Genomic DNA, 24,532 nt, shown 5'->3' with positions numbered 1-24,532 from the left:
TAAGACCATTAGGATTAAATCCTTGCCTTGCTCTGTACCATCCTAGATGATACCATTCCAATTCGTTCTCCGCAGCTGCAAAGCGACACGATTGGGGCAACTATCATTGCCAATTCCGAATGAGAAGGTAATCCTTGGCTTACCTTCAAGTCTCATTATTCTGTCATAATTTTCAAGTTGCCTAGCCAATTCCATCAAAACTACCTTGTCAGGTGGGTATCTTGGAAGCCTCTTGGGATAAACTGTGCTTCCTACTACTCTAATGTAGGTGAATTGTGGAAATTGGATGAACTAGCTCTCATATTTCTTTATCTTTGCTTCTGCTTCCGATGAGAGTCTCCTAGTAGGTGCCCCTTGTAATACCCTTACTGTCTTCATGGAAAAGGCATCACAAAGAAATTTGCAACCTTTGTTGTTGTGCAAATGAAGCTATGGATAACATTCATGCACCAAATATTGCCCCAGCCCACAGCCAATTTCTCCTAAGGCCTTAAGTCCCCAATTTTTATACAATCTAGCAATTAGGTAAAACAAATAGGATCCCATGTAGAATTGCTTTTGGTTTTGTACGGTTCTAAATTGCAACTCTAGATTCTCGCTTATGATCCTAGCCCAATCAAATCTTCTATTTCCTTTTTCAATTTCATCAATAAAGAAGTACATCCAGTTTTTTCGAATTACATACCTTGAGCTAGGCCCATGATCCGGTTGAGGAGCACAATGAGATCGTCATATTCTGATTTGAAATCTGCCACTGTGAGCCTCGATGATCTAGTTACTCCTTTCTTTCCCTTGTGTAGCCAATCTTGTTTTAGATATATGAAATAAGCTTCCTGGTTATCCTGAAATTACTTGGCTGCCTAATCCATCATCACTATTGTCATGCTCTTGTACTGGGGAATGTTAAATGCTTCTTCGATCGCCTGTCCGCCAATGTTGGCCAACGCCCTCTTCCCTTCATCAAAAATGATGGATTTACTGATCAGATCAAACCTAAATACGCACTCCATAACCAACTCTAGACAAGGCAAGGTAGGAGGAAAAACTACTACGTGTACAATTCTACTTCAACCTATCTTCTTTGTCATGGGGGATTGTCCTTCCTTTAGTCTGTTCTTTACCTGTATCATATTTACTGTACTGACATTGGTATCGGTTATTCACCTCATTTTCGAGAAGTTGTTTTGGGCATCATATCCTCTTTGTCTTTCTTAGTATTTGTTTCCTTACGGTTCTTGTTTGTACTAACATCTAGCATCCTAAACACTTATTTCTGCCCCTTCATTCTAAATGATATGGACTACCTTTATCAATCTCCAACTTTCTTTCTATCGATGGATTCTACACTTATTTCTACCTCGGCAAGTCCTATCACTACACTTATCAATCTCCAATCTTCAACCTAGGGGTGGGACTACCACTTATTTTTGCCTCTTCATGCCTTCGGATGGACTACACTTATATCTCCCAACTTCAACCTAGAGTGGTCTAGCTTGTTTCTGCCTTTTCAAATGTCCTATCATGGATTCTACCCTTATCAATCTCCAATCTTCAACCTTGTATGGGATGATGAAGTGGTGGATGATGAATGCAAGAAGAACCAAGAGAAACAAAACTAGACAAGAACAAAAGAGCGAAATCCGCTTAAGGACCACTTTCAACTCTAAATGAATTGAATTTACCTTTACCGATGGCTAGGTCTTCTTTTGAATTTCGAATCAGGTCTAAGAATTTCAAGCTCCTTGCAAATATTGATGCCCTAGCTAAAGAAATCAGTATTCTGTCCACTTGAAATTACCCATGCATGTGTCAAAAAAATCAGATTTAATCACTTGTTTTACTCACCAACCAAAATCGGCCAATCACTAGAAAAATTGCAGCCTCTCTAGAAGAAATTAGACCTAGCAAAGAATCGCCAAGCAATGAAAAGTTTCAGATCTGCCCCCGTCAAGTCACCTAGGGCATAAATTGCAGCCCTAATGGAAGGAGAAAAATTTCCCAACAATGCAAAAAATATGCCTCCACAAAAAATTGCCAAGGTCTGAAAATGTCCACAATTGCAAGTAAAAATCACCAAGTTTGGAAGAAGGCTGCCCTAGCAAGGAAAATTGCCAAAAATGGAGTGCAGATCTGCCTTATAAGAATTGCCAGGGAGGAAGAGCTGCCTTTGAAACAAATCGCCAAACATCAAAATCTATCCTCTGCCCAAAAAATTGTCCAAGCATGGAAGAGGAAGATGGAGTGAATGAGGAGATAAAGAGAGGAGATCCATCTTATACCCAATTCACTTGCCTTCCCTAGCTGGTCGACTTGCACTGAAAAAAAACAAAAAACATTAACTAGTACACAATCTGGTCCCAATTAATGATAAGCCAAAATTTAATTTTGCCACAATGAAATTTGCATTTTTAAATTGTCAATTAGACCAAATTTGCAAAAATAAAATAAATAAAGCCTTGGAGATGCTACATGTTTCCATTTAATGACAATTTAGTAATTAATATATTATTAAAAATCAGATTTGGCAAGCCAAAATTGATTTTATCATTTTTAAATTACTAATTTCTTTAAAGACTCTAAAATCTTCAAGGCAAATTTAATCCATTTAATGCCAATTTTTGCAATTTAGTCTAAATCGATTTTGCTATGCAATTTTAATTTTTTAGCAAAAATAAAATCTTTTCTCTAGAGTCTAAAATCGATTTTCCTATTTGATTTCACCATCAGAAAATAAAAAATTTTACCAAAAAAATTCAAGATTTTCCAAAAAACCCAAATCTCACAAAAATTTCACTTTTTGAAAATTACTCAAGTTTATACAATTATATCCAAAGATTCAAAAAGAATCGTCAAGTACAAAATTCACAATTTTATCTTGCTAAGTGTTGTTCTTTGAAATTTGTTCAGCCTAAGGATAAAATTAGAAATTAGTCATTCCGGAAAATCAAGCTTAAAACCAAGTGAAAAATAAATCTAAACCTTTCTCCTCCGGGCCTAAAGGCGTCCAAGGCAAAAAACTTTCTAAAAATCGAATATTTTGGACAAGGTCAAAAATTATTGCCAAGGTGACTGAAAAAGGGGGTCCCCAAAAATTTTGGGGTGATGGTTTGAAAACCTCACAACACATACTAATCTAGAAATAATTCTAAAACCATACCAGCAGAGTCTAATTTATTTTAGAATAGTACCAATACAGATGTACTTCAAACAAGGTTTCCACCAGCTGAAAATGGGAACCAGCTACAGCCAAACCAGTTCAAATGATAAAACCCAAGTTGCTGCAATAAAACAAATCTACTCTATTGCAAATAAACACCCTAGAATACTCACATGAGCTGCTATAAGGAAACGCCAGGCTAAACCAAAGTGGCCGCCTTGCCTTAAAAATCCATTGCATGCAAAGTGTGACTGCAATACTAGAAATTGATCCTCTGCCTTGATCAAATCGTATGCATAAGAACCTTTGAATCTGATCTTGTTGATGGCTACATCCTAACAAATCTACTCTCAGCACTAGGGTTTGCATCCTAGGTGAGGAATGCTCTTCTAGAGCAATGGTGTCCAAAATAGGTTGACAAAATGATAAAAGATACTTACCTTTAGGTTACCATCTCCTTATATCCCCTCTCCAAGGCAAATTGAATCCTAAAAGAACCCTAAAGTGGATTTCATTTGAATTATATGATATAACATTATTTCCCTAATAAAGGCGTCCAAATAGAACAAAATCATTATTTTATTAATGACAAATAGCTCCAAGCATCAAATAAGTCTCGGCAAGTGATAATCAAATAGTAGAGTCTGAGCTCTTTCCAATGAGCTATCGCACATAGACAAATCAATCCAAAGGGAGTCAGAAAACTCCTTATTACTCCAAAATGGCTAAACGCTTAGCCTTATTTAAATTATTAAAATGCTAACTTAGGAGAATATTTAAATATATTAAAATATTTCTCAAGTAGTCAAGAAACAACCCAAACACCTCTAGAACATGAAACTGAGTTTGTCACCTACCTGTGACTAATGCCAGACAACTTAGGCCAACTGGTAGTCCCACCCTCAAATCTAGGGATACTCCTAAAAAATAGGGAACACACCCAAATCTCCAAAAATTGAGACTAGGGGATGATCTCATAGAACCTCAACTCTAGAAACGTAACCACCTCCTAAAAGGTAGGAATCTCCTCCTACAATCAAGAAACTACTCTCAACTGATCTACTACTGCCTGAAATACCAAATCCGGATGATGAAAACCTTGACTAAGTCCCTGATCACCACTGCCAGCCTACAAGACTCCATAATAGGCTAACTCTCATGCCATTGCTAGACAGAGATAAAGAGGGGATATGACAAATCCTCCCCTCTTGGAGATGCTGCCCACAAGCAACTACAAAGATGGATGCTGTAAAATATTCTCACCCTCCCAAGTGGCGTCCTCTATAGGGAGACCTCTCCAGCGAATCAGATACTCTCGAATTACCTTGCTTCTCAGTTGGCGTTCCCTCTCTTCCAAGATCTGGAAATGGTATAATATTGTTGTCCTAGTGCCTTTTTCAGACACAACACATAGAACACATTATGAATCCTACTGCCATATGGTAACTCAATCTTATATGCAACCTCTCCAACACGCCTAGTAATCCTGTATGGTCCATAAAAACGAGGTTTGAGCTTCTCAGCTCCACCCCTTTTAAGGTTGCTCTGTCGGTAAGGCTGCAGTCATAGGTACACCATATCTCCCACCTCAAACATCCTCTCAATCTTGTGTTGATCAGCTAGACCTTTTGCTGATTCTATGCTTGCTGAAGATTCTCTTTTAGAAATCTCATGATGTCCTAGTTCTCCTATACCCAATCCTGTGCTAAAGGAACCTTGTTGTCACTAATCACCAGAGCAACAAACGATAGAGCATCGTAACTATAGAGGGCTCTAAATGGAGTCATAGCAATTGACATATGATACGTAGTATTATAACAATACTCGCCCAAGTGCAACCAATGCACCCATGTCCTCTGTTGCACTACTCTGATATAAACATCAAGATCTTCAAAGTGTAATCTCACCATGAATCCACTGGAGGAATGTGTTATACATGTCGATTCCTGGATTCCAAACCAATTTCAAAAAAATGCAACATATTCATATTGCACCTGTCTGAATAGATGTGCAAACCCATATTGCCAATGCTTCTCCATGAGGTCCCTACTAACAATCCTTGAACCTGATGCAATCTAGGGAAACTGACAAAATAGCATGCTCAACCATAGCATGCGACCCTCCATATCTCTCAAACATACAACTAGTTGTTCCGTTCTGACAAAAGTGCTCAGATACTCCAAACCATGAAGCAATATATGGAAGTCTGTGTAAAGTGATGTATCTTGCGAATCAATACCTGTATCCCATAACAAAACATATGTCGTACTATGTGTGATGTAGAAGAACTTTATATTATCACCATCACTATCAAGTAACCCTCTGTGTATGTAAGACACCATAACTATAGGTGAGTAATAACTTGCATGCTCAAAAACTATCAACAATGGCCACCCGATCTCACTGTCATAACTCTGACCAGCAACACAAGTGATATCAAACATATTATTAAATCAATTCCAATCAACAACAAACTATAATGTCCCCGTTTTGGTTGGCATCGTTTTGCGTGCCAGATCAGTCTATCACGAACTCTCGTAAACTGGTGTTTGTGATGAGAGTCATTTTGGCATTTATTTGAGGATTGGATGGCTTATTATGCTCTTGGAGATATTATTTTATCATTACTTTTTATACACGGCCTACATGTTATAATTTTAAGTTGAGATTGCACTTTTTATTTTTTAAAGTTATTTTATTATAAAAGTGCATAATAATGGGATTTTATAATGGATGCTTCTAGAAGTCCTTAGTAACTTCTTAGAAAAGTAAATAAATAGAGGGCTTGGCCTCTCATTTGGACAGACGGGAATTGCTGATTCTACTACCATTCTCTGAGCATTTGTGGCACCATCCAGGTCTGCAAATATTCAGCATAATCTTTGAGAACGATACCTCTCAAGAGATTGCATAACTGAGGAAGTGAAAGACCTTCTGAAGGGTTGCACTTTGAAAGTGGTATTCAACCATTTCAAGTTGAGCTTAATTTGTATACTCAGACTACCTGAGAGTTTGAGTTTTAAAAAGTAGTCCAAAAAAGAAAATCCGAAAAAGTAGCCCGAAACATAGATGGAAAACTCGCCGAGTTTCCTAGCTCGGCGAGTTTTTCACCAGTTAACTCGCCGATTTAAAAACTCGGCAGTTTGGCAAAAACTCGCTGATTACAGAAAAAACTCGGCGATTTTTTATTAAAAACTCGCGATTTACTGGTGAAGGTTTTGCCCGTGGCTTGTGACGGGTTAAAGCGGCAGTGAGTGTTTTTTCTCATTCTTTCTTTTATTTGCATTGTCTAGAGCCTTGAGGAGTGAAGAGAAGAAGGTTTGGAGGCATTCTTAGCTGATTGCAAGTGATTCAAGGCGGATTTGAGTGGATTGTAGAGGATTCTAACCAATTTAGAAGACAAATTTCTTTCCAGGTATGTTCATCTTATCATAGTTTGAAAACTTTTTATAGTTTTATAACAAATGTTCTTTTGTTTTTGTTGTTGTTTGTAAATGTTTTCAAATCATTTAAAATCTTTTTGAATTATTTGAAACCCTAGCTTCTAAGGATATGGTTGAAGTTTGAAGTTTGAATCATTCGAAACCCTATAGCTTCTAAGGATATGGTTGAAGTTTGTTGTTTGCTAAGGATATGGTTGAAGTTTGAAGTTTGAATCATTTGAAACCCTAGCTTCTAAGTTCTAACTTTGTTTATTTATTTTTCAATAAATTTATGTGTAGGGCAGCGGTCAAGCATTAAAAAAAATGACAAATCCGCAAGAAGAATGGCCAAAAACACCATGCCCTTTTGAATATATAGGCACTCAGCCTAAAAATGCAAGAGATAAGACATGGCGGTTTGCCTATGAAGCTCCAAATGATGTTGGAAAAGTGATATGCATTCTATGTGAGAGAATTATTTCTGGAGGCATAAACCGCCTCAAATACCACCTTGCGAGCATAAAGAAACATGATTCAAATCCTTGTCTCAAGGTAACTGATGAAGAAAAAAGATTCATCAATGCCCTACTTGCAGCAACTGAAGAGAAAAAATTGAATAGGGGGAGGGCAAAATTAGCTATGAGGGCAGTCATAGCTGAATTTGAAGGAGCTCCTTTTGATATGCAAGAGGAAGAAGAAGCACTTGAGAACATACCAAGATCTCTTCGTGGCCCACGGATCTGCAAACAAAATTTCTCTTTTACCGATTCCACTTCTTTTACATCTCCTACTTTTTCATCACCATCCGGATCCCCATCAAGGATAGGGGTTTATTTTGTGCCCAGGAACACACTTGGAGCACAACCATCATTAGAGGGCACTACATGATTTAAGGAGGTGCATGAGCAAACTGATATTGCAGCATCTGATTTTTAGTTTTTCAACAATATCTCAATGAATGCCGCTGATAGTCCCTATTGGGTCAATATGGTCAATGCAATAACAATATCAGGCAAAGGGTACAAGCCGCCTAATCGCAAGGATATGAGTGGAAGGTTAGTATTTTACTATTTAAATTTTAGTAATTGTAAATAATTGTGATTCACTTTAGTTCATTGTTATATTTTAAATCTTAATTGTTACAACTTATTTCCTATTTTTTACTAACACTTACACTTTATTTAATATTACACCTAAATTTTGTAGGTTGCTTGACAAAGTGGTTGGTAGGGCAACATTATTGATAGAAGACCAAAAGAAAGAGTGGAAAAAGTATGGCTGCACCATTTTATCTGATGGGTGGACAGATGGAAGAAGTAGAACCATTATTAATTTCTTGGTTCTTGCAAAGATGATGTGGTGTTTTGGAAATCTGTCGATGCCTCCAACAAAGTGAAAAATGCAGCCACATTGGCTTTAATGTTGGAGAATGTTGTCATGGAGGTGCAAATAGAGAATGTGGTGCAAATAATCACGGATAATGCAGCAGCATATGTGGCAGCAGGTAAATTTAATTTTTTATATTCGAATCAATATGAATCATAAATGTAATGCTATGTTATTATTCAATTTATATTTGATGTAATTTGTAAATACTAAATACGGAAAGTTTGTTACTGATTATTGATTTTTTGCTAATCTTTTAGGTAGAATCCTCCAAGAGAGGCATCCCACACTTTTTTGGTCACCTTGTGCAGCACATGTCCTTGACCTTCTTTTGGAGGACATAGGAAAGTTTGATTGGGTGAGTCCAGTTGTGGAAGATGCTAGGCGAGTCACAAAATATATCTATAATCACCCATGGGTTCTCAGTTAGATGAGAAAAGCCACTAAAGGCAAAGATTTGATGAGACCTACTATGACAAGGTTTGCAACGGTCTTCTTGATGTTGCAAAGTATTATTGAACACATATTGGCTTTGAAGCAAATGTTTGTGTGTGCTGATTGGGTTGCTTCACCTTACTCAAAGAAGCTCGAAAGAGAGGCCGTGGCATGGATAGTCTTTGATGATAGCTTTTTTGCAAAGGCTAAGGAGATTGTGGAGGTAACTTCAAAAATCAAAACATTATATATTTAGTTTATTCAAGTTTCATTATCAATTCATAACTTACTATGTTATTAACTAATTTGTATTTTTCAAATTTCAAATGTAGCTGTCTCTGCCCTTGGTTCTAGTCTTGCGCATATGTGATGGGCAGCAATCCCCAATGAGAGGTCTTTATGAGGCCATGGATAGGGCAAAAGAGGCTGTTAGAAGTTACTATCATGGGGATAGTCTCAGATTTGACCCCATTTGGGAAATAATTGATAGGAGGTGGAACAATATGCTCCACCAACCTATTCATGCAGCAGGTTACTTCCTCAATCCCAAATTCAGGTACTATGAATTATGATAATTGATTGTCCTTGAAGTTGGGATTTCACTAAGACTTTATTTTACTTTACTTTTTAAGGTTGTGTAGTAAGACTTGATATCATTTTCTATTTGTTTTAGGGCTGATGATTCCTACTCAGATCCTAATGGAGAGGTCATGGAAGGTCTCTCTAAATGCATTGAGAGAATGATATCAAGTGAAGAGGAGAGAGACCTTATTGTGACCGAACAACAAATCTATGTGGAATCGAGGGGTCCTTTGTTCTCCTCTATGCTAGCAAAGAGAGCAAGATTTACTCAAGCACCAGGTAAAGCGTCAAACTTTAAAACTTTTGCTAATTGATAAGTTGTGCTTTTGATTATTTTTTTTATTGCTTTATAACATTTTTTATTTTGTTTTGCAGATGCTTGGTGGGCAAGTTGGGGTGGCAATACCCCCAATTTAAGAAAATTTGCTCTCAGAGTCCTATCCCAACCTTGTAGCTCATCCCATTGTGAGCGCAATTGGAGCCTATTTGAGTCCATCCACACAAACAAAAGAAACATAATGACTCAAAAACGACTTAATGACCTTGTTTATGTGCACTATAATCTTAAGTTGCGCATAAAAAAGGCACAGCTCTTAGAACTACCTGGTCCGCTTGATCTAGATGAGATAGATCCTTATTCTAGTTGTACAGCATAGGAGCCAGGTCCATTGTTTGCACCGGATGAGATCGCTGATTTGGAGAGGCAAGCCATGGAGGGGGGGGCTGACACTGATTTTCAGTTCACTATGGATGACATTGAGGATGAGGACGAGGACGAGGATGATTCAGGCGAGGATCAGGCATTACCATTAGGAGGAGATGCATCCTCTTCTAGGACGCCGAGCCAGTCAGTATGGACATCGAGCGAGGGGGCACAGCCACAGAGTTCATAGTCACACAGCTCACGCCCTATCCCAGTGCGGGGCACTTCTTCTAGGACTAAACCCCCTCACTTTTCTACTAGTGCAAGTGGAAAGAGGAAGATGTGATTGAGTCATTGACATTGTATTGATGTATTTAGATTTTTAGTATTTACTTCTAGTTAGACAGATTGAAACTATTTACTATTTTGCTTCCTACCATGAGCATTCCGCATGAGAATGCAATTTTGTATGCACTGTGCATTTATATATATCTAAATTCTGTTTGTTTCTTTTGTATTGTCTTTAATTAACTTATTAGATGCATCTTCTCATTAAATTTTGCAAAATAAATGTATTTTTAATTAAATTTCAGTAGTTTTTTAGGTTCTTGAGTTTTTCCCGAGTTTTTTTTTTAAATCACTGAATTTTTCCCGAGTTTTTTTTTAAATCACTGAATTTTTCCCGATTAAACTTTTGGGGGGCTTGGCGAGTTTTTTCCTTTGGCGAGTTTTCCAACTATGGCCCGAAAAAACAACCAGAAAAAGAAAATCCGAAAAAGAAGTCCGAAAAAACAAATCCAAAAGAAGACAAGTGAAAAAGTTGAACAGGAAATTATTACAGCCATCTACAACCAGGTTCCTTTGTTAGCATTGCATTTTTGGGTGTTACAAGTTTTAGCTGTAGGTGTGCATTATACCAATATTATCATTTTTGTAATCCATGTAAATGCCAAGAGTCTTGGCCATATTTCATGAGCATTGTATTAGAAATTTCATTGCAATTAAGGAGATAATAGTTGTTGATGTCATTTGAGCAATTCAATATCATTATTTATCAGCTAGTTAGTTTGCATACCAACTGTTTGTAAAAATGTCAGTTGACTGTAGGTGTTCATTTCTCACGCTTAGATCATATATATGCATTGAATATTGCCAAAATTAGTTGCACATTCATGTTAGGTCATTGTTTAGTCAATTCAGAGTCTACTTGCAAGCATTCTTATTGATGCTAAGTGAAGGAAAGAGCCATAAAGCAAACTGAAATTTTATATCAGTCATCTGACCCTTGTATGCAAAGTGTTCTCTTGAACCTTTATCAGCATTTTGAGATCAGATTTGAGCAGGGTCATTACAGTAGTATCAGAGTGGTTTCCTGTCAACTTGATTTGGGTTATTTCAGATTGAATTCAATTATCAGTATGGCTTTAACAGGAGACAAGGATTTGGAAGAAAGAATGCACAATGTAAAGAAGAAATTAGATTGTTCATTTCAGCGAACAGAGGAACTTCTAAGAACTTTGGAGGAGTTGGAAACTTATTTAGGCAAGTTTGATCAGTCAAGACCCGATGCTATGCAAGCAACTTTATCTCGAGCATTTGGTTCATTGGTTAAGCCCCGATTATTGAGACATCATGATGAGGTAATAAGACTTACAGCTCTCTCTTGCGTTAGTGAAATCGTGAGGATAATAGCTGGCCTTAATTCTTATGACGATCAGATTATGAGAGAGGTACTTCATGCCATGGTAAAAAGCTTCGAAAAGTTGGACAACATTCGGGACCCTTATTTCACAAAGAGGGCAAGATTACTTGGAAGTATTTGCAAGGTGTAGATTTGAAAATATTATGCTGGCAATAGGTTGTATTGGTGACATTTGCAGGATGTTTAATACATTTTGGAATATTATGGACGAGTTTCATCCCAACAGGGTATTGGCATCTATGCCCTCCATCATGTTCACAATCTTGTTTGAGGGGGAGGATGAAATTTCTAAACTTTTGGCAGACAACTTATGGTATGTTTGGACAAAAGAGAGGAATTTGTCGCCTATGGCATGTACGTGGTTAAAGAGCTTGATTGATAGGCTTAAGGATCGTACCTTCCCTATGACAGGCAGAAACTTGTATGAGGAGTTTAATAGACATGCGGATTCGAAACAAGGAGACATTAGCACATCTTCAAGTAATGGTTTATCTGCATCATCTTCACAACCAGAAGGGGTTACAGATGTTGTGCAGGTTGAGCCAATTGCATCAAAAGGTGATATCACAGGCACACCGGATTGCGTGATTGACACAGATAGTGATTCCAATACAATTGGGCTGGATAAAGTTATAGCAATTGAGGATACTGTCATGTTTGAGGATAGTACAGTTGATCAGAAAGTGAGCATTCAAGACTTTGCAGAAAATGAGTATCAGGCACAGTTGGATGCTTCTTCACATGAGATAGGGGCTAGTAGCTCTTCACTTGGTTTGGCAAGCCAGCTGAAGACAAGGGACAAGGATATTGTCGCGGCTTTATCTCATCATGAGAGGATGCATGGATTGATTGAGAATCACATTTGGATGATTCAACTGCAGGAGAGACAGAAAGGAGTCACAGCAGGTTCTTCTTGTGACGACTTACAGCAGATCAAGGAAGGCATGGAGGCAATGAAGGTAAGTTACATATACCTACTTTCAGATTGTGATCATATCCTTAATCTTGCAGGGATCTATTTAGATGCATTGAAGGAGGAGGAGGTTGACCGGCTTTCTCATGAGCTGGAGGATACTCAGAATTCCTTGGTATGTACTTAGTTGGCTCTCTAGGATTTTGAGAGACATGTGGACGATCTTTGTCTTGAGGTGAGTTCAGTTCGGGAGCTAGCGCGTATAGTAGGGACTCAGTTTCCTTTTACAGTCGGGTCATGTTGATGTTATGAGTATGTCTAGCATTCACACTTTGGATTCAGAGATTGTAGACAGATGCGTGAAGTCAATTGGTATTGTTCACATTACTCAGGTGAGAAGTTTACTTGAATTGCCAGTTGGTTTCTGTTCATGGATTAGATGTTGGGATCCTTATCTTAGTACTTGGGATCATTTTGATTGGAGATATCTATCATTCTTTGGTAGTAGTATCTGTTGCACCATCATGGACTTGATTAGTAGTTAACCAGGTGTAGTTCTCATCCATGCCAGCAGCTTGTTTGATGCTGGAATTTGTTTTTACACACCTGTGTTGGGCATTATTCATGTATCTAGTCGACCATTCTTGTTGAAATGGGTTGATGATCCCTCAAATATGACAGAGTTTATAGAAGAGTCCCAGGATTTGATTACTACAGATGACACCGAGGAGGATGTTGTTAACAGTGTTGAGGACTTAGCCTCTTCAGCAGGTTCCTTTGATACAGAGGTTTATGTTGATGCTTCAGTCACTCCATTTGATGATACGAGTTCAGTAGTTGGTCTGCGGAAATTGGATGGCAGTATTACAGATGATAGCTATTGTGAGGTTAATCCTTTGGACAGTGTACCAGGGGTCGAGTATAGGAGTTCAACCAACCAGCACAATCATGTGCCTAGTCAGCTAAGAGTTAGTGAGCAAGACATTGCTATTGCTTACGAGCATTTTGATGCTACTCGTCAGTTGTTAGCAGTTTACGAATGGGGTTCTCCTACTAGTGATGAGCAAGGAGGCAGTTATCTTTCCTTGATAGAGATCCACTCTTTATGGGAGGCTATTCGGATTCTGAGATAGAATTATATGTAGTTGGTAGCTGACAGAGATTATCTTATAGAGTGGGGCAGTACAGCATATGATGCATTATTGGTCAAGGAAGATGAGGTGAGTGAGCTTACTCAACAGCTCAAGGTGACTTCTGAGTTCCTTGAGAGTACACAGTTGGCTTTCGAGGAGTCACATTATCATTTGGCTGAGGTGGCCATGGAGTTAGAACGACTTTAGTCTTTACCAGATTTTGTACAGTCATAGACCGTGGTGTCTGGTGATCCGAGGATGTCCATGGTCGAGGTTGATAGAGGCAGTGGAGATGAGGATATATTTGTCCATGACACTAGTATTGGCATATTTAGTTCGTTTCCACTGGAGGCAGGTTTAGCTGAGTTGGGCACTGTAGCTGAGCATTGTGGTATGTTTGACTTGGAGGGCACAGAGACTAGTGATGTTGTTGATCCGAGGATGTCCATGGTCGAGGTTGATAGAGGCAGTGGAGATGAGGATATATCTGTCCACGACACTAGTATTGGCATATTTAGTTCGTTTCCACTAGAGGCAGGTTCAACTGAGTTGGGCGCTGCAGCTGAGCATTGTGGTATGTTTGACTTGGAGGGCACAGAGACTAGTGATGTTGATTTTGCACCCTTGGCTATATCATCCTTTGACTTAGTTGATGATCAGTCACAGTTGGTCGTATCACGTTTGCAAGATGAGTCTTTGACTAGGATTGGTTCTTTTTAGCGGCATTATACTGTAGGATATGTTCATCGGTTTGCTTTTGATCCATGTGTTGAGGAGTTGATGGCAGACAGGTTTGGTCTGGGCTCTTGTTTTTGCTATCTACTGTGTAATGACTATTCACCATTAGCAGTGCATGGGTGTTATGGTTATGAGACAGTGGCCGGTGATTTGCAGAGTTGTGTTAACTGCAGTAGATGTATAGTGTGTGGATTCTCTGTATTTGGTGCAGTTTCATGTGGGAGTGGTCACCATTGTAGCGGAGTTGGAGTGTGCATTCCGCATAACACGGTGGGTTGTGTGGATGGTGTTTATTATGTTGACAGTTTGGATGATCTACTCTACTTGGGGTCTGATATTTCGAGAGTTTGTGCTTCGTGGGTTCTTGACTGTGGCAGTAGCGGATTTGGAGTTAAGTTGCACAGTGATTCACGATTCATTCATGGATTCCTCTTGGTTACACTTCAGAGGTTGTTGCAGGAGCTTACGTTGATTGACAGCAGTATAGTTCATGACTACATTTGGGATTCAAGTGGAGTGACTGGTTTGTTGTTCGGCCATTGCTTGGGGACAAGCAATTTCAAAAAGGGCGAACTATGATGTCCCCGTTTTGGTTGACATCATTTTGCGTGCCAGATCAGTCTATCATGAACTCTCATAGACTGGTGATTGTGATGAGAGAGTCATTTTGGCATTTATTTGAGGATTGGATGGCTTATTATGCTCTTGGAGATATTATTTTATCATTACTTTTTATACGCGGCCTACACGTTATAATTTTAAGTTGAGATTGCACTTTTTATTTTTTCAAGTTATTTTATTATAAAACTGCATTATAATGGGATTTTATAATGGATGCTTCTAGAAGTCCTTAGTAACTTCTTAGAAAAGTAAATAAATAGAGGGCTTGGCCTCTCATTTGGACAGACGGGAATTGATGATTCTACTACCATTCTCTGAGCATTTGCGGCACCATCCAGGTCTGCAAATATTTAGCATAATCTTTGAGAACGATACCTCTCAAGAGATTGCATAACTGAAGAAGTGAAAGACCTTCTGAAGGGTTGCACTTTGGAAGTGGTATTCAGCCATTTCAAGTTGAGCTTAATTTGTATACTCAGACTACCCGAGGGTTTGATTTTTAAAAAGCAGTCCAAAAAAGCAAATCCGAAAAAGCAGCCCGAAAAAGCAGTCCGAAAAAGCAGCCAGAAAAAGCAAGTCCAAAAAAGCAGATCCAAAAAAAGACAAGTGAAAAAGCAGAACAGAAAATTATTACAGCCATCTACAATCAGGTTCCTTTGTTAGCATTGCATTTTTGGGTGTTACCAGTTTCAGCTGTAGGTGTACATTATACCAACATTATCATTTTTGTAATCTATGTAAATGCCAAGAGTCTTGGCCATATTTCATGAGCATTGTATTAGAAATTTCATTGCAATTAAGGAGATAATAGTTGCTGGTGTCATTTGAGCAATTTAATATCATTATTTATCAGCTAGTTAGTTTGCATACCAACTGTTTGTAAAAATGCCAATTGGCTGTAGGTGTTCATTTCTCATGCTCAGATTATATATATGCATTGAATATTGCCAAAATTAGTTGCACATTCATGTTAGGTCTTTGTTTAGTCAATTCAGAGTCTACTTGCAAGCATTCTTATTGATGCTAAGTGAAGGAAAGAGCCATAAAGCAAACTGAAATTTTATATTAGTCATATGACCCTTGTATGCAAAGTGTTTTCTTGAACTTTTATCGGCATTTTGAGATCAGATTTGAGCAAGGTCATTACACAAACACTCCCCACTCAATCGCTAAACTATAAGGGCACCTCCCAATACTCCCATACTGTTGAAAACCTAATGTAGACAGTGAAAAGCTTGGATGAGTCATAAGATCCCCACTAGGATAGTCACTAATCCTCAAGGTTATTTCTGCCCCATTAAGGAAACCATGAGGCCACCTCTTAACAAAAGTATATGTGTCATCCATGCCCATAAGGGACAACTCGAGTGGCTGGCCCACCAAGTGTATGCTCAACTTCACAATCATACTCCAAGATTGAGCTCCTCATACATTTGTGTCATCAAGATTAAGAGCCTCCTCATCATCCAATTCAAAGAGTGAGTTATCTAAAATCAAATCAGCACTCTTGAAAAAGGGATTATCAAAAATGACTGAATGTATGTCATCAACTTCTTCAAGACTATAGGCAACAAACTCATGAGAAAGTAAAATTGCTACTATCCAAACTCAGAATTTTGGAATCCTCCTTTATGCCTTCTTTGGAATCATCTTGTATATCCTCAATATTAATGGAACTACTGGTATTACCTCATGAATATGTTGTCTATCTGAATGGGTTGTTGCAAGAGCCAGGTTTTCTGATTGAGCTGAAGTAGAATGTAGTAGACTCAACTCCACACAATGTTCCTCCCACTGATTTTCTGATTTTGTAGGTAAAGCATGGATTAAACTCAACTCCCTACTCAGTTCTTCAATCTGATTTTCTACCATGAGGAGAGCTACTTGAGAATTTCCCAAAGTTTCTCTAACCTTTAAAAGTTCTGAAATAAGCTGATCAATCTCCTCTTCTTTCCCCCTCAAAGCAATAAAGTAAATAACATCAAGGTCAAGAAGATGATCTCTATCTAAAAGGAGTTTTAAGTAATTATTCTTCATTGCCTCTACGACTGTCTTAAGCACATGCAAATCAGAGATTGATGAAGCCTCTTGTTTACATTTATGTCTTCTCTCAAGTTGGACCTTCCAAATGTAGCTCTCTACTAACTTGTGGGAACTATCAAAATGTGACAAGGCTGCAATGACCTTTTCTTTACCAACCTTCAGTTGGCTCTCCAAAACAAGCTTATGGACATGTGTAAATCCATAAAAAAAGGATGTGGACTCCCATTGAAGAGTAGGGCTCTCTTCAATATCCTCTTTTGATACCCCATCAAGATCTTCATCTGGGAATTCCTCTTGCTGGTTATTGTTGGTCCTTGTTTCCCTTATTGACGTATCTTCTCTCCCAATACTTTCTTTTCTATCCTTCAATTCTTCTTTCGTTCCTTGCTACTGATATGAACTTTTGGATACGAAATCATCCTCGGCAATTGGTAAACCCATAAATTGTGTGAATGCAAACATGTCTTGTATCTCCTTAGGAAGAGAATGATATTGATGGTAATTGCTAATTATTGCATCATTGAAAGCCTTAGCAGGAGGCATCTTACTTGTACCTATTGACGGAGATGAAACCTTGGAGCATCCATTTTTAATTCTAGCCATGGTATTGACTTGCAACTAACCCAACTTGCTGGTAGGTTCAATGCTCTAATATGATTGAAATATCCCAAATGGATATTTGCTCTACTGCTGCTATAATAATGTTTGATTATATAAATTATATTTTCGTGTAGATTTTTCTTTGATCTTATAGAGCTAGACAAAGTTACAAAAGAATGTTGTTTCTTTTTGCATTTTTCAAAATAAAGGTATTAAAATGAATAAATAATAGTAACTAATAAAATAGAAGTGATAGAAATCATATGCAGCAATACATACTAATTTGGAAATGATTCTAAAATCGTACCAGTAGAGTCTGATTTATTTCAGAATAGTACCAATACAGATGTACTTCAAACAAGGTTGTTGCCAGCTGAAGATGGGAACCAACTACAACCAAACAAGTTCAAATGATAAAGCCCAAGCTACTGCAATAAATCAAATCCAATCTGCTGCAAATAAACACCCCAGAATTCTTCACGTGAGCTACTATAACAAAACGCCAGGCTGAACCAAAATGGTCGCCTTCCCTAAAAATCCATTGCTTGCAAAGTGTGACTACAATACTAGAAATCGATCCTTTGCCTTTATCAAACTGTATGTGTAAGAACCTTCGAATCTGATCTTGTTGAGGGCTACTTCCCAACAAATCTGCTCTCAGCACTAGGGTTTCCGTCCTAGGTGAGGAATGCTCTTCCAGAGTAATGGCATCCAAAATAGGTTGACAAAATGATAAAAGATACTCACCTTTAGGTTACCATCTCCTTATATTCCCTCTCCAAGGCAAATAGAACCCTAAAAGAACTCTAAAGTGGATTTCATTTGAACTTTATCATATAACATTATTTCTCCGATAAAGGTGTCCAAATAGAACGAAATCATTGCTTTATTAATGACAAATAGCTCCAATCATCAAATAAGTCCCGGCAAGTGATAATTAAATAGTAGAGGCTAAGCTCTTTCCAACAAGCTACCATACATAGGCAAATCGATCCAAATGGAGTCAGGAAACTCCTTATTACTCCAAAATGGCTAAACACTTAACCTTACTTAAATTATTAAAATGTTAACTTAGGAGAATATTTAAATATATTAAAATATTTTCCAAGTAGCCAAGAAACAACCCAAACACCTCTAAAACATGAAATTGAGTTTGTCACCTGCCTATGACTAATGCTGGACAACCTGGGCCAATTGGCAGTCTCACCCTCAAATCTAGGGATAGTACTAAAAAATAGGGAACACACCCAAATCTCATAGAACTAAGACCAGGGGATGATTTCATAGAACCTCAACTCTAAAAATGTCACCACCTCCGAAAAGGTAGGAATCTCTTCCTACAATTAAGGAACTACTCTCAACTAATCTACTACTGCTTGTAATATCAAATCCAGACAATGAAAACCCTGACTGAGTCCCTGATCACCACTGCCAACCTACGAAACTCCATAATAGGCTAACTCTCATGTCATTGCTAGATAGAGCTAAAGAGGGGATATGACAGATATTGACCCAATTAGGAGTCTATGAATTACATATAGTGTCTTGGTCTTTGTTAGAGGACTAGGCCCTGTTAGGAATTGGTAGTACAATTACAATGTATGCAAGATGAGCCCACTACCCAAACATGCAATATACAATTAAGTTTCTCTAAAAGAATAGATATACATACAATACTGTCTCATTGTTGTACTTCGCAATTCCTCTGATCATACACTAGATCTCGCATTATATAGGGCTCGCATATCACATACATTCTTCACATTAGTTCGCATATCATTTCGTATCACAGTTAGCTGGGCAAGATGTGATCTTTACTTATACCTTTCTTTTTAGCAAACTCTGTTTAGTCGGCCTTGATGTTTCCACACATTTGATAAATTAACTTAGGGTTAACATCTAGGATGTCGTCCCATTATAGTTTAGTAATAATTTTGTTAACAAAATAATTCCTTAAGCCGTACTTATCATTTTACTATCATGCTTTGTCCTTCTCTGTTAATTCCTGTACTAATAAATCTTTTGTAACTAATTCTATACCGTTCGTACACATGTGCACACTTGCACATGTCATCATGACAATGTTAAGTATCTGTCCTCAACTGCACGTGTGTCAATTCTGACTGAGTCATCTTTACTCACAGAATCTATCTCTGTGCTGCTACAACTGTCTAATACTTAGACAATTTTTGGTCTCTGATTTCACAATGAAATACCAAAATATATGTTGTCATAAATGTCAGCACTGAATCGACTAGGTACTCAACTGACTTAACCATATTGCCAACAGATAGATCATTCAGATTTATCACACGGGCTCAACAATTGTAGTTTGAAGAGGATTTTGAAGTCTTCTTGTGAAGACAAATTTCAAATTTTAATTTTAATTCAGAGATTATATGCAATAAAGGGTTGATTGATATATTTGATCGGACAGTTATGTTTTGTTTGTATTATTGGCCTTCTGAAGCTAAGAAACTCTTCTATTAGGCAATTAAACTGGGGACTCTTGCCTTGGACGATAGCAGAATAATATGGCCAATGGAGCTCAAATCATCATTTTTGTGGAAGTTGGAGTATTGGCATGCATAGAGTAGGAAGTTGAGTGTGTGTGGTGCTGAGTATAGTGATTCCTGGGCAAGTTTCCCTTGGTCATTTCTTTTATTTGTGACTTATATACCTCTACACATGCCATATAAACTTCTATCATTGGGTGAAAGGGCAGATTACGAGGAGACATGAACTGGAAACAGCTAGCTGCAATAAGTTTATTTAAATTTTAGTTCAGACTGCAAGTGACGATGTGGAGGTTTCCTCTGTGTAGTGCAGCCTTGTATTTGCTTCAGTCAAGTGCACAGAATATTTGGAGAACCTTACCAGTTCCAGTAAAATCAGAAAACTTCAATGAAACATTTGTTTCGCTGTTAGAAACAGTTGTGGGCAATATCTTTTTAGAGGTCAGAAAATCCTCTTATGTCTCCACTTCTGTAATAGATTTCCTATATAAAATAAATGGTGAGAGAAAATCTCTATTTTGTATTTATTTCATCAGTCGCATGAATACTTATATTTTATTTCAAATATATAATGTTCTGCCAGTGTGACAAAAAACTTTTCATAAAACTTGAGCACAAACCTACACATGAAATATCTATCATTCTCAGAAGTACATGAACTGTTTGACAAAATGTGGAAGATGGGTTATGTGAATTTTCGCAAAAAATAGAGTGGTTTTACAGGGATAGAGGAAATTAGTCCAATCTTTCCAAAATGTTTCTGGATACTTAATATTTTTGTGATGTACCTTTTAAGATTTTTTTAGAAATATATTTTTTCATTTCTATTTACTGATTATAAAAATGACTGAAAACAAAATGAATAAGTACAGAACTCACTATTGGGATTAGAAAGTAAATACTTGGTAAAAGAGTGGGATCAAAGATAGCAGCAATCTAATAATTCGCAATCTAAAGCTTTTGGACTTTTTCGTTCCATCAGACAAGGTTGTCCGCTAGCTCCAGCGCTTTATGTCCTTGCTGCTGAAGGTTTTGGTTATTTACTTGCTCACTCTGTGTCTTCAGGACTGGTCCGTGGCATTTCCTTGCCTGATTCTTCCTCCCAGTTAGTCAATGGTCATTTTGCTGATGATTCTTTTCTTACTCTTCTTGAAGATGAAGAAAACATCAAAAATGCTTTAAATTGTCTGGACACTTTTTGTCAAGCCTCTAGCTATGCCATTCAATGGCATAAAACGCTCTGCTACCGACAGTCTTTTTTGCTAGCTCCACCTTGGTTCAGCCAATTCCAATGGAAATGGGTTACTCATGGAGAAATCTTCCGCTTTCTTGGCATTCCCTTTGCTTTCCAGGCTTCCCCTGTGGAACTTTGGAATGCTATGCTTACAAAGATTAGCAAAAAGCTTGATTATTGGATCACTAAGCCGCTTTCTCTTGCTAGTAAATTCCAGATTTGTTCTAAGATTTTGGCTGCCACCCATGTGTATTATTCTTCTTGTTGGGCTCCCTCCAAAGCTTCCTATCTCAAATTAGAACGTTTGCTCAGAGATTTTCTTTGGGCCTCTGGTTCTGACCATCATGGTTTTCACAGAGTTGCTTGGGATTTCTGTTGTCTCCTGAGGGAATCTGGGGGTCTCGGCCTGCTTTCCACTCGGAAGCAGGGCCTTGCCCTCTGTGCTAAATTGATTATCAGAGCTATTTCTGGAGATGAAGCCTAGAAAATTCTTGTTAGGCATTGCATCTCTTCAGGCTTCCCTGCTAACAGACGGGCGTGGAAGGGGATTGGTTTTCAGACCCTTCTCACTATGTGTGAACCAGTGGTCATACAGGGCTCTTTTTTTATTAAGAGCATCTGGAAAGCCTGGGAAGCTGTTAAACCTTGGCTTCGTTGGGCTGGTGATGAGTTTCGCAATGGGGTGTTCTTAAATCAACAGAACATTTGGTGGTCTCCCTTGTTTGCCTTCCAGGGTACTCCTCTTGCCAAGACTCAAGGTGCCAGTGCTCTGCGTTTCTTTAAATGTGGCATCCACACTACCAAGGACATTTTTTCAAGAGTCACCATGAATTTCAGGTCATGGGAGGATATGCAAGTTCAATACCACCTTGTTCGTGCCGATCGCCAGACCTATGACCTTCTGTTGTCGTCCATCCCTGTGCACTTACTTCATAAAGTGGGGATTCAGTCTGTTCGTCCTTGGTGGTATGATTGGAAGTGGTTTCCTGCCACTCCATTTACCAATTATAAGCCCAATATGGGATACAGATGGCTTTCGCCCCACCTTCCGATGGTGGACACGCTTAATCAACGGTGGCATTTGCATTCTTCGCTTTCTCAATAGAGAAAACGGTTCGACACCATTTGGAGTGCCATTATAGAACCTAAGATTGCACACTTTGCTTGGTGCCTTGCCTTCCAAGGTCTTCCCCTGGGGCCTCGGCTCAACCACATTGGGGTTCCTAATCCCAGATGCCCCTTTTGTGGCCAACTTGAGTCCTTTTTGCATATTTTTTTGTTTTGCAAGCGTGCTCAGAATTATTGGCACTGGATTCATGATTTTTTCAAGCCTTTTAGGCCTGAACCTTTTTCATGGCACATGATCCTGCTGGGTGATTCCCCCAGATTTCCTTAGAAGTTCTCCCAGATTTGGCATACTTTCAGGATGAAAATTTTGTTTTCTCTATGGAAAGATAGGAATGCAGTTTTATTCACTCACAGTTTTTTGGATGTTAAAATTGCTTTGTACACTAAGGCATGCATTTGTAACAATGTCATTATGCAGATACAGGTGCAAGCTAATAAAGTTGCCCTGGAGGTTGCACACTTACAGGAATTGTTAAATCATTGGGGCAATGCTCCTTGCACCATTGCCAAAGTGCCTCTGGATGCCTCGACCGATGCCTCCTCGTCTCGCGGTCGCCGTTCCCGACGCCAGTCCTCTGGCCACCATTCACATACGCCACACTCCCAGGGTCCCCGCCACCGCTCTCCCAGCGGTGGTCATGGCGGTTGGAGGCGCCGTTCCGCTTCCCCACCACGTGTTGGTTCTGGCTGGTCCCCGGCTCCCCCCCTTGGGCGGGCTTCTGGCCGGTCTCCGGCTCCTCCCCCTAAACGGGTGCACTCTGGCAAATTTCCTCGACTGGCCTTGGCAATTTCTCCTGCATGGCCAGACAAGAAGGATGCGGAGACCGCGACTACCCCAGACCTTGCTGATGCTGCTGACGGTTGGACTGTTCCCAATCCACCTCACAATCCCACTGATGCGTGGAGATTTCCTAATAAAGATGATCCTCCTCCCTCTGCTGGTACTGCTTTGGCAGCCTGAGGTTGTTAAAAGCATTTTTTTTTTATGAATAGTTTATAGTTTCTGGCTGAGGCCATGTTGTTTATACCGGCTTCGGCCGTTTGAACTCATTTGCGGGGTGATCCTGTATCCCCCGGCCCCTTTTTTGTGAATTGTAATCTTAGTAAATTTTATTAATTGAAAAGGACTATTCATCAAAAAGAAAAAAGATAGCAGCAATGATTGCTTGAAGCTAAATGACCAAGGACAATTTCTTTCAATACATTTCCTGTTACAAAATCTTAACATTTTACCATGCATGTTGATAGGTATGAGTTATGTCCAGGATTGTCAGCCTTGGAATAAAGACAATTGAAATTTGAAAAATGGGGATTCATATGCCCTTGTGATCCTATCTAGGAGCATATAATTTCTTGTGTGATCTGGTCTAAGATTGTTAAGTTGATGGATCATATATAGGTAACAAAGATATAACACATACCTGAACACGGGTGATGTCTTGGGTTAATGAGCGAGCCAAAAGAACCAAGATATATGCTAGAATCGTGCATTTGATTCATCAATGCAAAGTGGGCTAAAAATGAGAGGGGAAGATTGTAAGTATGTTCCTTTCTCCTCTGCAAGTTGATAGTCAATAATTCAGTCTGATTTGTGAAATGTTCAAGAAAAATAAAAAATGGTTAGTGTAAGGGTCTGTTCCTTTCTCCTCTACAAGTTGACAGTCAATAATTCAGTTTGATTTGTCAAATTTTAAAGAAAAATAAAAATGGTTTATATTAGTGCTAGTGCACGTGGAAAGTCAATACAATTTGTCTAACTGGTCTTAATTTTCTGCATCAGTGTCATCAACTGGATCAGTAGAACCACAAGCAGTTCCAACACCTCTCCTGCTTGCTGCATGATGTAATCAAGTTTTAGGGTTGGTTAGAAACTTCTTCTGGGTGTTTTCTGTGTCAGTGGGTTCTCTCTGATTACCTCAATTTCAACCAAGGTCTTGTTCTAGAATGGACCTAAACCAGGGCCCCTATTTGGTGATGACTGGTTTGGGTTCAGCCCCTTTTGGTAGAAGCCAGCATTAAAGTTCACCACTAATAATATGTGAAATCTTGAGAGTTCATAGAATCGAGAAAATTAATTTTTTGGTTATACATTGGTGCAGGAGCACCCATTGCACAAGCACAATCAGGAGGTCAAAGGTCACAAAATAATCAATTTGATTGTGTTCGGTCATTTGTGATCTATTTGAATCAATCAGTCCATGTTGTGTCAAGACTTTATAAGCCATTTGTAAAAGATGTTATAATCTGAAAGGTCAAAGTCGGTCAAGCAGAGTGTGTAT

At 38.6% G+C, this 24,532-nt stretch overlaps 2 protein-coding genes and 1 long non-coding RNA gene across 7 annotated transcripts in view; all 3 read left to right on the top strand.

The window, feature by feature from the left end:
- The window catches only part of LOC149543066 (uncharacterized), a 233,030-nt gene that overhangs the window by 196,044 nt on the left and 12,454 nt on the right, over positions 1-24,532 (top strand). The gene's annotated exons all lie outside the window — the stretch shown is intronic.
- Positions 7,003-8,001, top strand: LOC149543068 (uncharacterized). Its single transcript, XR_016355590.1, has 2 exons — positions 7,003-7,634; positions 7,786-8,001. It is a non-coding gene; the product is annotated as an uncharacterized LOC149543068 (long non-coding RNA).
- LOC149543067 (uncharacterized) lies at positions 8,255-24,095 on the top strand. Its single transcript, XM_089796528.1, has 7 exons — positions 8,255-8,623; positions 8,733-8,956; positions 9,074-9,261; positions 12,922-13,159; positions 14,489-14,634; positions 23,060-23,113; positions 24,034-24,095. The coding sequence occupies exons 1-7, from the start codon at positions 8,396-8,398 to the stop codon at positions 24,093-24,095; spliced, it is 1,140 nt and encodes a 379-aa protein (XP_089652654.1). The 5' UTR covers positions 8,255-8,395.

Source organism: Cupressus sempervirens, chromosome 8 (genome assembly GCF_028749045.1).
Source record: "Cupressus sempervirens isolate cs-2001-9-10 chromosome 8, ASM2874904v1, whole genome shotgun sequence".
In the NCBI taxonomy this organism is placed as follows: Eukaryota; Viridiplantae; Streptophyta; class Pinopsida; order Cupressales; family Cupressaceae; genus Cupressus; species Cupressus sempervirens.
The sequence above is the reverse complement of the archived record's forward strand: the minus strand, read 5'-3'. Positions and strand labels throughout refer to the sequence as shown.